General features: G+C 39.5%; 1 protein-coding gene and 1 long non-coding RNA gene across 2 annotated transcripts in view; one reads left to right on the forward strand and one right to left on the reverse strand.

Annotated features, from left to right (window-relative positions):
- LOC105946991 overlaps positions 1-13,563 on the forward strand; it is a 25,257-nt gene continuing 11,694 nt past the window's right edge. Inside the window, exons 1-3 of the long non-coding RNA XR_004222384.1 lie at positions 1-190; positions 1,827-2,007; positions 4,097-4,140. This is a non-coding gene — a long non-coding RNA (uncharacterized LOC105946991). The remainder of the gene's footprint in view (positions 191-1,826; positions 2,008-4,096; positions 4,141-13,563) is intronic.
- Positions 6,092-13,563, reverse strand: part of ube2u (ubiquitin conjugating enzyme E2 U) — a 26,871-nt gene continuing 19,399 nt past the window's right edge. Inside the window, exons 8-11 of the mRNA XM_004913929.4 lie at positions 13,196-13,284; positions 9,636-9,693; positions 9,462-9,547; positions 6,092-6,501 (exon numbers count right to left, since the gene is read on the reverse strand). Coding sequence (XP_004913986.1) covers positions 6,317-6,501; positions 9,462-9,547; positions 9,636-9,693; positions 13,196-13,284 — 418 coding nt within the window. The 3' untranslated portion in view covers positions 6,092-6,316. The remainder of the gene's footprint in view (positions 6,502-9,461; positions 9,548-9,635; positions 9,694-13,195; positions 13,285-13,563) is intronic.

Raw genomic sequence — 13,563 nt, forward strand, 5'->3', positions numbered from 1 at the left:
TCCTCGTTCAACCAGCACATCCCTTTGTCGTGCCGCTCTCACCACCCCCCCTTTGCACACAGACGTCGCATATGCGCAAGACGCGACATCTGTGCAGGCTGGGGCAGCGCACGGGGGAGGTGCGTGTGGAGCGACAAAGGGATGCGCCGGTTGAACGAGGATGTGAGGGGTGCCCACCCAAGGATGCAAGGTTGATATTAGCTATTATTTTCTGTTTTATTTTTATTTTTTGCGCAGTACGAACGGCCAGGGGTGGTGGGATGCAGGGGGCCTAACATACGTCCACACGGGGTGGGGTGCGAGCGGCGCGACAAAGGGATGCGCCGGTTGAGGGGTGATGTGAGGGGTGCCCAAGGATGCAAGGTTGATATTAGCTTTTATTTTTATTTTGCGCAGTACGAACGGCCAGGGGGGGTACAGGGGGCAGAACATACGTGCAGATCATTTACTGATTTCATACTGATCATTTACTGATCCCCCACAGGGAGAAGGGAACATTAGATGCTGCAGGTGATCTGTATTTGATTGCGCTGGATTGTGCAGTAATGGGTGAACATCTGGGTGCCATTAAGTTATTGCCCTATATGTTCTGCGTTGTTGTTCAGTATCCTAATGCAGAGCCTATGGGTTATAGTGCACAAACTAGCGACAGATGACTTATTCAAGGGCATGGGGGGTTCCGGGCGCTCTATTGCTACTTCCCCTTTAATAGAAACTGGATATGGGCCAGGCAGGACTTTTGCCCTGGTCCTTCAGCATCAGAGTGTCCGCTGGAATTGCCTGTGATTGATGTTGACAAAGATGCAAAAGCTATATAATGAGTAACAAGTGTTTGAAGAGGGGTAGTCTTATACGGCGAGTATATTCCAAACTCTATATTTTAACTGGAAATGTTGGGGGGTCGTCTTATACGCCCAGTCGTCTTATACGCCGGAAAATACGGTACTGCATCATTCCTGACTGCCCTCCAACAGCTTATTGTACATGCCTGTAAATAAAGAGTTATACTTTGTTTTAAGAACTACTGGCGCCCAAATGATTTATTAACCAAGTCTGTGTGGGCCCGTTAGTCAAACAGCTGGAAAATGGTTCTTTCTAAATAGACATGCCACCTTAAAGAAGAACTAAACCTGCCCATGAACAAAAGCTGCTATCCACTGCCATCCAGTTGGGATGTCTTCCTATACAATAGACCCAGCATGGAAAAAGCAGGATTTGGGCCAATGCAGTGGATGGGGGCTTTTGTTTGTGTGGGGGTTTAGTTAGTTAAAGGGAGACTAAATTCAGATTTGCTGCTTTAGTGCAAGCCACTATCTAGGCTAGGTATAGTGTAATTGTATTGAAACGACAAAACAAATAAGTGGCTTCTAGAAATCATTCTAAGCAGTTGGATAGAGCAAATTCATATTAGAAATGCCTCCAATGCTGTTAATATGACTTAATAATAGACCTTTTTTATAGTCAGACTAAAAAGTATTGGTTTAACAGTTCAGAGATGGACTTTTCATACATACCTCTCAATTTTAGAATGAAAAAAAAAAATCCAGAATCATTTGCAGATGTTTAAAAGTGCAGTGTAACTGAATTTGAGCTGATTTTTAGCAAATTAAATCCTTGTGTGCTTCTATAGTCTTAGAAATGAGATTAAGAATTAAAGCAGGAACATATGGCAATTTAGAAAAAAGCATCCCTCACAGAAAGCAACATTCCCAAAACAATAGGTAGAAAAAAACACATTTGAAACTACAGTTTAAGGGGTAAGTACTAAAAAGTTACTGAATGCCTGTTCGTAGCTAGTTTTTAATTGCTGTTTTTATTTTTTATAGCGTGACATTGATGCAATTATGGATTCTGAAAACAACAGTTGTGTGTAAAGCTTTGTGGTGTGTTAAGAAGGAAAATTCCCATAAAAGATGCTTAGCTGAAATGTAAACGGCTGTGAAATGCCATTCTGCACTGTGTGTCTGAATTTAAAATTGTTTTGATCAAGGAGGAAATCTATCAAAGGTGGGATTTCTAACATTTTCCTGGCCTAATTCCCAGCAGTTTGAATGCTATAACATTTACTAACCTCTTCCTGAGATTTTGGAAAATGTCTTTTTAGCAGAATTGTTAAATCTGAAGATTTTGCTCATTTATCAAATCATTTCACTAGTGGCTTTGTCATCAGAAGGTTTTTTATCAGGTTTAAGGGCTCTTAGTCTTACACATAGGTGTTTCTTTTGTGCATTTGATGCATGTTCGAGACACAGGTTTGGAGGCACCTTAACTCATCACCTAATTCAGTGCTGTCAAACTTCTGTTGTACCGCGGGCCAGACTTTTTATGACCTACATAGTGGAGGGCCGATAATGGAAGCCAGTTTTGACCACTCCCCTTTTTTTAAACTGCACCCACTTTGAACCACACGTGTTATCACAAGAGCTTTTAAGACCATACCCACATTAATGGTGGTAGCGCAGCAAAAACCCAAATGGTTGGTGCTCACTGTAGGGATATTACCCTTCATTCATATGTGAAAGAATTATATGATGTCATATTAAAACACACTTGAATCGGTATGTCTCCTCCTCCCCTGTGGATAGCACAGCAACCCCCAGCATATAACTACACACCTTAGGGACCATTTAATGACTATTTCCAAATGCTAACAAACTTCCAGAACAAACCCCTGCCAGGTTCACCTCCTACAGGCAGCATTAGGCAGGCAGAGTATGGCACATACAGGCAGAGTATGGCACAGGCAGCATAGGGCAGGCAAAGTATGGCACACACAGGCAGCATAGGGAAGGCAGAGTATGGCACATACAGGCAGCATAGGGCAAGCAGAGTATGGCACACACAGGCAGCAAAGGACAGGCAGAGTACGGCACACACAGGCAGCATAGGGAAGGCAGAGTACGGCACGCACAGACAACATAGGGCAGGCAGAGTACTGCCTGTCTGTGCCATATTTTGCCTGCCCTACCCTGCCTGTCTGTGCCATACTCTCCCTGCCCTACCTGTGTGTACCATACTATGCCTGCCCTACCCTGCCTGTTTGTGCCATACTCTGCCTGCCCGATGCTGCCTGTGTGTGCCATACTCTACCTGCCCTATGCTGCCTGTGTGTGCCATACTCTACCTGCCATATGCTGCCTATGTGCACCATACTCTGCTTGCCCTATGCTGCCTGTGTGTATGACACACATGGGCAACATAGGACAGGCAGAGAAAGGCACACACAGCAGCATACAGTGACACAATACTGGCACTGCTCCTACAGTCTGTCTGAGTTGTGAACTGGTGAACAATGTGGGTGCTTACAGTCTGAGCCTGAGGTGTGAACAATGCAGGGATCAAAAGGTGTGAACATTACAGGGGATTACATGTTTAAACAATACAAGGTGATTATAGTCTGAATCTGAGGTATGAACAATGCAGGTGGCCAGTCAATACTGATGCCATTTAAATCTTACACAAAGGTAAGCAGTTAAAGCAGCCAAAAAGGTGAGGGGCCACGAGTCCAGGGTCAGACTGGGCTGCTGGGAAACTGAACTTTGCTACAACCTATACAATTTGACAACTTTACCTGAGTGGTTAAATAGTTTGAATTTATTTTGTGACTTTAAAGGAGAAGGAAAGTTTTATCACTGGGTGTGCCAAATGTTAGGGCTTCTCTTGCACAAAATTGCACTGGCTCAGGGTACATGTGAGTAAGCGATCCTCCTCTACCCTTTTTTTCAAAATCCTCGGACTGATGCTTTTGCAGTTTTCTCCTAACAGAAGTACCAACCCAGGGTATCAGGTAAGTGATTACAATCACTGAAGGGTGCCTAACATTTAAATATATGTTGCAGAAATCATTTTTTTTTAACACTACACAAAAATATTAATTTGTGTGCATTGAAAGAGAATGTGCAATGTATTCATTGAGCCTATGACTAAGTACTCCTTCTGGTACAAAACGCATAAGGCTTCCTTTGCATTATGTGTATAGTTACAATAAACTGATATGTTTGTACTTTAATATTGAGCTATTTTGAGACCATTATTTGGAGTTCTGAAGTGCCTGCTTGTTTTTTCCCCACATGATTTCCTATATTGGCTCCCCAAGCTGAAGGTCTGGGGCATGAGCACCCAAACCCATCACTTCAAAGGGTAAGAATTCTACCTCAGTCACTTAAACTGTGTATTCTGTATATTTTGTGCAACGTATTCATAGCAGGGCAATTGTGTCAGCACCAAATATAAGCCAAATTATTTTTCACCAGATGTAGTAAAGTAATTTTATCTGACCCTTAAATCAAATGAAATGTGAAAAAGTGGTCAAAATTGTATCAGAATAATACATTCCTTTGAACAGCGTTTTTAATTTTAGAAATAATCTTACAGTGCCATCTAATGGTCATAGGTTGAATGTGATCTCTTCAGAATTGAAGAAATTTGCTTATGTTGTTCTTTAATAGTAGTTTTTTTATAAACTCGCCATACACCACATTTTTGAGTTCAGTTTTACCAATTACTAATTATTTCATTGTATAGTAAATGAGCCCCAAAAATGTTTATTAATCAAACACAATATGATCCAGACACAATTGCACTAAGCGGTGCAAAAGCACACCTCTTCTATAATCCCTTGCATCCTGATGTGATTGAGTACTACGGATTTTTAATGGCCGGAGCATGTAGTATTATAAGAAGGTCAGCTAGCAAGTGTTTATCTTGACACAGCCTAATCTTTTGAAAAGATTTTAAGATGTGTGTGTGACAATAAGAGGCTCTAGTCTGATACAAGGCATTTCCTAGGCAAAGATCACTTTATAAGTGATTTACCACCTTTATCTTATAACTGCAGTTGGGCAGGTTGGACATTAGTTGGATGTGTTTTTCCAATGTTGGAATATTGGAGAACTCAGTCTATTATGCCAAATGCTACCAATTAGCACTTATGTCCCAACCACTAGTCTGCCTGTAATTATTATTAAAGAAGAACTAAACTCTAAAAACAAATATATGTAGAAAAGTTGTATTTTATATACTGAACTTACTGCAATAGTGTTAAGTTTCAGAATCTCTATAACAGTAATGATTAATGTGCTGAAAACTACACACAGGGAGTCACCATTTTAGAGTTTGTTAGAAGTGTCAGTCACATGCTCATGCTCAGTGTGATCTGGTCAGATGAGGAGTAGTTAAGCTTAGGGGTCACAAATCATCTGGTAGAACATGAAAGCTGATATTACAGCAGCAGTGATTACATTTTAATGTCAAAATCTGAATTAATTACTAATTAGACTTTTAATTAATAGAAAAGAAGATGAGGGGCATCTTTATTGAGTCAAAGCTTCACTGATTAAAGGGCTTTTGTGGCCTTGGATTCCAATACATAATGTGCAATATTTCTACCCCACTTCTTTGTTATTTCTCCTTTAAGTGATGTTGCCCAGCTCTGGATTAAAGGAATGGGAAAACATGTTTTCTTTTTCAAGATGCATCAGTTAATTGAGCTTCTCCAGCAGAATCCTGCATTGAAATCCATTTTTCAAAAACACACACACAAAAAATGTATACTTAATTTTGAAATTTTACATGAGGCTAGCCATATTCTTCATTGTCCAGGGTGCCAAAGCCATGTGACTTGTGCTCTGATAACCTTCAATCACACTTTACTGCTGTGCTGCAAGTTGGAGTTATATCGCCCCCTCCCAGCAGCCGATCAGCAGAACAATGGAAGGGTAGCAAGATAGCAGCTCCCAGTAGATATCAAAATAGCACTCAATAGTAAGAAATGCAAGTCTGGCTTGGGACTCCTCCAGTTACATGGGAGGAGAAACAATAGGTTACCTGAAAGCAGTTCTAACGTGTAGCGCTGGCTCCTTCTGACAGCTCAGACTCAGGCACAATGCACTGAGATGGCTGCCTATACACCAATATTACAGCTAAAAAATACATTTGTTGGTTTTAAAATAAAATTTTAAATGGTAGAGTGAATTATTTGCTATGTAAACAGTGTAATTTAGAAATAAAAAGTACGCCATAAAAATCATGACAGTATCCCTTTAAAGATTTAAGCACTTACAGCAGGGATCCCCAACCTTTCATACCCATGAGCCACATTTAAATGGAAGAAGTGTTGAGGAGCAACATGTTGCTCACAAGCCACTGGTTGGGGAACACTGACACACAGTTACCCTAACAGGGAGACAATCCTCTCATGGGTTTTATGTTTTAAAGGCACTGAAGGTTGCATATCGGCTGCTGTAGAAATGAAAAAAACTGCCTAATTTACTGTGCATTGCAGCTCCTGTCAGTGTATTTTAGTGTAATATGTTGTTTAATCCTCTAATAAATCAATACAAAGGCTATCAGTCCAGGCGACCAGCTTGTCCACTTCTGTTTCCCAGGGCTCTCTGTCTGACACAACTCCATGGTGTGAGCTTAAAGTCTTTACATAACTCTCTCCTTTGGACAACTGCTCTTTCTCCTTCATATGGGTTGCTGTGGTCAAATGCCGTGCACCTGAATTAGCAGAAAATAAAAGTCACACATGATATTAACATAGAAGTAATAGGTGTACAAAGTATATTCTTCCTTTTTCATTCAACCAAGGATTTTTCATGCCCACAAGCCCAGGTTCATCCATTCCCCTACCATTGCCCCTGCCTTAGGACACCCACAGGCATGCACACTCTACCTGCCATCATTTAAGATGGGCAACTGAAATCATAAGCACAACTGGAACAGGACCCAAAAAATGAGAATCAATCTCTGCCTAGATACAGAAAACATTCTGTCCCTGGCCATTACATGCTGTGTGTCTCTGCAGTAATGGTCTTCTGACTTTTTCTGAATTCAAACACTAGGGGGCACATTCATTAAAGTACGAATCTGAATCACGAAATCCGATAATTTCTGATGATCGCAAAAGTCACGAAAATTATGTTTGTTTGAATACGAAGATTTTGTACTTACGATCTGAAATTTTAGTATTGAAACAATCATTTGCAAATGGCGATCCGATAGTCACGAAATTTTGGTATCCGAACAATCGTAAACGGCGGGAAAACCTTTCTGAATTTCAGTATTCAGTTCATGATTTTGGAAGCCTCCCATAGGACTCACTGGCACTCTGCAGCTCCAACCTGGCCCAAGGAAAGTCACGATACCGAAGCTTGAATGAATCCGAAACTTTCATACTCATTGCGACAAATTGTGGTGCAAATTGTTGCAAAGTACGAAAAAGTTGCGCAAATTAACGAAAATATCACAGAAAATAAGTAAAAGTCGTAAACTTTAGAAAAAATACACATTTTTTGTAATCAGACCAGTCGTACTATAATGAATGTGCCCCTGGGTTGTCTCTGCACCGAAGGAAAATAAGCAGTTTATATTACACATGACATAGTATACATGAAGTCAACCAAAACTCTGCATATTATATACAGGTATGCATAGCTCCCAAATGTCTCGATTTTCGCTGGACAGTCCCTCTTTTAACAGCTCAACCCGCAGTCCTGGATTCTTACTAAAATGTCCCTCATTTCTCCTGCACTGAACACTAAAAAAGATACAAATATTTCTTAACCTTAGGCTGATGCCACACGCGGCGTAGGGCTGATTTTTTCGTCAAGCGGAAAAACGCTTGCCGAAAAATCAGCCCTACGCCTGCTACTTGTGCCTGCACCCGAATGAATGGGATACGCTCGGGTGCAGGCACATGTAGCCGATAGACTTTGCATTCTCTCGCGTTTTCATGCGTATATCGGCTACATGTGCCTGCACCCGAACGTATCCCATTCATTCGGGTGCAGGCACAAGTAGGAGGCGTAGGGCTGAATTTTCGCCAAGCGTTTATCCGCTTGCCGAAAATTTCAGCCCTACACCTCGTGTGGCATTAGCCTTATTTAAAAAGTAGCTTTTGGCAGAGAGCCCAGAAATCTTAACAAGCTTCACCTGCACTTAGAAACATTGTTCCTCAGACTTAATTAAATAAGTGGGCTTTTGGCAGAGAGCCCAGAAAGTTAACAAGCCACACCTGCTGGATAAGGGATCCCATATCTGTATATCAATAAACTTTTCCGGTTATACATGACATTATTTAATGCTCTGGACATTATATATAGTACCAGGAACTCAAATGTAAAAATTCATCATCTAAAAGCTTCTATAGAAGTCAATGGGAGTTGTTCTAGGCAAATTCAAACCATATTTTCAATTCAAGATATTTAAGTTTTTTCGAGTGTATAAACTTGAAAATTCAAGGTATTCAAGTTTTTTTTTTCCTGATGAATTTTCCTTGTTAATAAATAAGCAAGCATTCAATATGCAAGTTTATTTGATTCAGAAAAACAAACTTGAATTCACAAACTCAAAAACTGATAAATAAGCCCATACATGTCATACTTCATAATTTACTTATTGTCACTTTTACACTAGATACTGTATTTTCATTTCAGGCAGCATGGTAGCACACGCCATAAAGCTGGCCATACACAGGTCGATATAAGCTGCAACTCCGAAGACCTAGACCACAGCTTATTGGACCATATAAGGGGCCTCCCAACAGACTGCTAATTGGCAGATTGAAAAATCCAGTTTGCGGAGGACCACTTTGGTGCATTGATGCAGACCTTGTCTGACAGGTTTGCGTAGGCCCCTTGGCTCAGGGGCCAAACTTTCTGATAAGCACAATTTTGCCCATTTACTAATTTTGCACCTCACTAAATATGTATGGGCAGCTTTAATGTAGTAATATTTAGCCAGCTACCACACAGTTAAATGCTTTGTCTGGCTCTCTCACTGGCAATTATCTAACACCATCACTCATCAGGCTTCACATTATTTTAGGAGTTTCTGTTAGTCTGTCCTAACCTATCCCTATAAAGTATACCACCACATGGATAATAAGCTCCTTGCCTGTTCATTATAGCTTATATTTCATTTTCTGCTTCAGTGAAGCAGAAACAAGGAATTGAAGTTCCTGGCAAGTCTGGGCTATGTAAGGGGATCACTGAGCTCTTTGGAAACCTGTTGCTTAGCTCTGAGACCTTCCACCTGGTCCTTCTATCAATGAATAAATGATAAAAAGGGAGTAAAGTTGCAATGTATTATACACACACGTTTTGAGGCCAGTGCACACAACAAACTGTGGTGTGCATGCCAAGAATTTTGTTTGAAAGCAATACATTTTGTATCTATTCTGAACTAAGCACAATGTTTTTAAAAATGCGCACACAAGTTTAAAATGTTTAAGAAGAAATTAAAGAGCATTGTCGGTCAGGACTTTTACAATGAGAGGGCCATATCACTTATGTGCATACTCTTCAGCTATATCGTGAGCTATATAGGCCTACTTGATTACATGAATGAAGACAGCCTGTTTATTTAGTCTAATTATGTTACATAAATGTGAATATTACAGACTATTATATATCACATAAATAGTTAGTTAGCTTGTTTATAAATTACACATGAATTACCTGATAAACTGCAGAGTGTGTGCAACTGGGTATCCATCTCTAATAAGATATGCTTGGGGGTTGTTTCAGAATTCTGGATTATTAAACTGCAAGAGAGAAAACTGTGTATTTCTGAACATTTCACATATTCATATTTCATATTGTTCCAGAAATAAACATGTAATTAAAACATACTGTTTGTTGTAATTCCACTGTGAGGATGTTCCTGTATTGAAAGTTGCTTCATTATAACCTGAAATATATGAGAGAGGAATATTTGCACCTTCCACACAAAAAAAATATCAGATCTCAGGTGCATAATTACACCATCCACATGAGAGTGTATCACATCAATTGAGAAAGAGAGGGTAATATGCATACGGAGCATCAAATAAGTATATACCACAAAGAAAAAAGAGCACCATTCCCCCCAACACCAAACAGGTAAATGAATGTCCAGAGACATGATAAATAGAATGAAAGCTTAACTTTTATTTAAAAACTTTTATTTTGTTCAGAAGGGGGAGGAGAAGGGGTGTTGACGGCGCCTGTTTTAAGTGCGAGGGTGACCTGTTGGTGGGGTTGAAGGTTGGGACTGAGGGGAATTTGTCCTACATAATTTCTGTTAAACTATTAATGTGGATGGCTAATGTGATTGGGGGATGACTCTGAAGGAAATACACGATACCTAGGTGTACTTGCTGTTAATTGATTGAAACAAAAAGGGACAGCGTGACTCTGGCATCTGCACTAAAAAGGATTACTTGATACTAAAAAACGATGATGTTAATACAATTGTTGCAAAGCCTCTGTTGAGATTATATTAGCGTCCATGATTTGGATGGGGAATTTAAGACAGAGTGATACAAGTTGCTAAATAAGGTGGGGACAAAAGTATCAAATTCACCACTTGGGTTGCATTAGTACTAATTGTTTGTTTTCGCCTTATACCCATGATTACCCCTTAGTGATGACAAGAATGTGTCACAATACGGGTTTTTTAATTCATGTTTTTTTAGGAATTTATATAGGGATTTTATTTATGTAAATAAAAGTTAAGCTTTAATTCTATTTATCTTGTCTCTGGGCATTAATTTACCTGTTTGGTGTTGGGGGGAATGGTGCAACTGATTGGAGTCTAAATAAAGATCACCTAAGGGGTGCTCTTTTTTCTTTTTGGTATATTCTTTATAACCTGCAAGAAAAATAAAATACAAAGCCAGTTCACTAATTAGCAAAGGAATAATTTCTAATCATGCAGTGTTATCCTTCATTTGTTGCCATGTAAATATCAAGATGGCCATACACAGCAGATCTTCTTAATTGGAATCAAACAGGCAGATTTAGGCCCAATTTGGCCTCCCACATACTGGGTCAAAGCAGGCAGATCATCATATCAAATTAAGCTGATCATACTTTGGGGCCTACAAAGACGTCAATGTACTCACCGCACACCCTGGCCTTTCCAAAATTTGTAACCCAGTGCTCAGGACACAAACAAGGGATCAGCACCCCCTATTCTTATGCAATAATTAAAAAAAATGTACTGGCACAACATGTGTAACAATTTGGGGCACGCTCCTACGTCAGACATAGGGACCAGTAAAGCAGTGAAGGTATTAAAAGGAAAGCAGTGAAGGTGTTAAGCTTTAAATACCTTCACTGCTTTACTGATTCATATGCCTGAGTAAGGGGCATTAGTTTACGATTATATTATAACATATTAATTTCATTTTGTGCATCAGTTCGATAAAACTCCAGACACAGGCCAATGCTAAATCAGTGTTATCTGCATTCTTCATTCAAAGTACATGTCCGTTTTGACACCAGTGACAACTGAATGCTGTTTCAAATATTATCTATATATTTCTGCTGACAGCTTTTTAGTTATTGGCTTAGAAAACAGACCACTGCACACTCTTCACTAGTACTAGAAATTTTAGAAAAATTATTTTGTAGGAACTTTTATGAGTTATGTGATCACTAATATGCATTAGATACCTTATTTACCTAATTTATAAGGTGCATCAAATGATATAATATTACTTAAGTTTCATATATACTCTTCACAAGGACTATTATTGAGATGCACTGAATCCTGGATTTGGTTGAGGATTTGCAAAATCTAAGCCTTTTTCAGTGGGATTTGGAGGAAACAAAGTATATGACAAGCACAAATGCAAATTATGGTTCAGATTTGGTTCAGAGTTTGGCCAAATGCTTCATTCAAAGTTGTGATTTGGTCAGTTACCAAAAAAGTGGATTTGGTAATATTTTACACTATAGGGCTTATTTACTAAGCCCACAGGCACAAGTGCATGGACTCTACATATTGCACCTGATTAAAAATGCACCACAAGGTACAGAAAGCAGCATCAAAGTGGCTTATGAATACAGCATTGGCAAATGAAGGCAGCTGTATAGTAAAGAAAAAGATGCAGACAGATCTTCACAGTGCAGCTTAAAAGGCTGGATGCACACTGCAAAGAGCAGCTTTTCGATGAGGATATTGTTTGTCTAAAGACTTTGAACTTGTGTCTTGGACAGCAAGAGTATTTATACCTTGTTTGGCACTCTGTCCCTAAACCATCACTACCAAAAAATGTTGTTAACGTAAGACAGTGCGGCAAGGCTTGTTTGACCTGTTATATAGCAATAAAGCACTATTAAGTTTTATATTTCCTATGTAAATAAAAAAAGTTTAGTAAAACTTAATATGTAGAGCTTTAATGTATTCAGAAAGAGCAGCACACACCACTCAACCAACAAACTGTTTCTTTATTACAGTTTTTTTTCCCTTTCACAGGATCTGTTGCCCTCTGGTGAGAAACCTAGATATTGCACTTAGGCCACTCAAGTCTTTACAGATTTGCAATCAAGCCACACAAGTTTTAAAAGATTTGGGCCAGCCTTAGGACTTCTACTGATAAGTGTATGGTTCAGTGCTCCCCTGCAGTGGCATTCTACCACGTTCCATCAAAGAGAAGATCAGGAACACCCCCCCCCCCCCCCATTCTTCCTTATGGGGCCGTACAATGGAACGCAGGAGAAAACCACCTCAGAGAAGCACGGAACCAAACACTCGCCAGTACCAGCCCTTACACCAATTGAATCTATTTGACCTAATTGAGCCTCCTACTAGGACTGCAACCTCAAGCTTTGTAAAATAAGGAAGGCATTAAGGAAGTGGTTGTGGTGGTGGTGGTGGTGGTGGTGGTGGTGGTGGTGGTGGTGGTGGTGGAGGAGGGGGGCAGACAACAAAAAGTATAATTATGTAAACAAAATTTTTCACTTAACTGACAGACCTGAATCCTTTTTAAATCCCCCAAATTATTTATATTGTTTCTTTATATTGTTTTTTTATCTCTTCATGGACTGGAAATCTACCTAGCCTACCCCTCTGCTATAACTCTGTTGTATGCAAGCACCACTCTCAAAATGCTAAATTTGCACCTAATTTGTTTCCAAATGTAATTGGGCCATGTGATACAACGGGCACATTGCAGCTATCGCAACTAGAAGTGTGTCTGAAATTACACTAGAATTATATGGGGACATGCTGCATTATGGGTAAAAAAACATGTTGATTTGTGTCTCAAATTGCAAGCTGCGCTTGTGTTCATAACGACCCCTAATGTGACTACAGAAATAATGGTATCATACTCAGTGTTTATAAAGTTTCAAGTCTGAAAGACTAAAGATAAACATTTGACTTCAAGCAATATACATTTTATCAAGTACTTAGATCTTCTTACTCAGATGGTTTAAATCTTCTGCAGGTTTAGATGTTGCAATCTCAGTCCAGTTTCTATGATAATCTTCAAACGAGACGGGCTTTATCTTTCTGCAAAGAGTAAATCACATGTCTTGTGAGCAGAGAGCTCGTGTTTATAACACCCTTGCATCTGTAAAACAGGATCATTTTGCAAGTAATATGGTCTTAATTACGTCTGACTTGATGCACCATGCTAAGTAAAAATCAAACCATATTTTGTAGCAAAAAATAAATAACCATAACTCCATTTGCTGCCAGCCTTTCAGACAGCAAACTCACAACAAACTAATCGTAATTCCCAGAATTCTCCCTTAGCCAGAGAAGACTATTGAGAATATGTCCGCTTTA

This window comes from Xenopus tropicalis, chromosome 4 (genome assembly GCF_000004195.4).
Source record: "Xenopus tropicalis strain Nigerian chromosome 4, UCB_Xtro_10.0, whole genome shotgun sequence".
In the NCBI taxonomy this organism is placed as follows: domain Eukaryota; kingdom Metazoa; phylum Chordata; class Amphibia; order Anura; family Pipidae; genus Xenopus; species Xenopus tropicalis.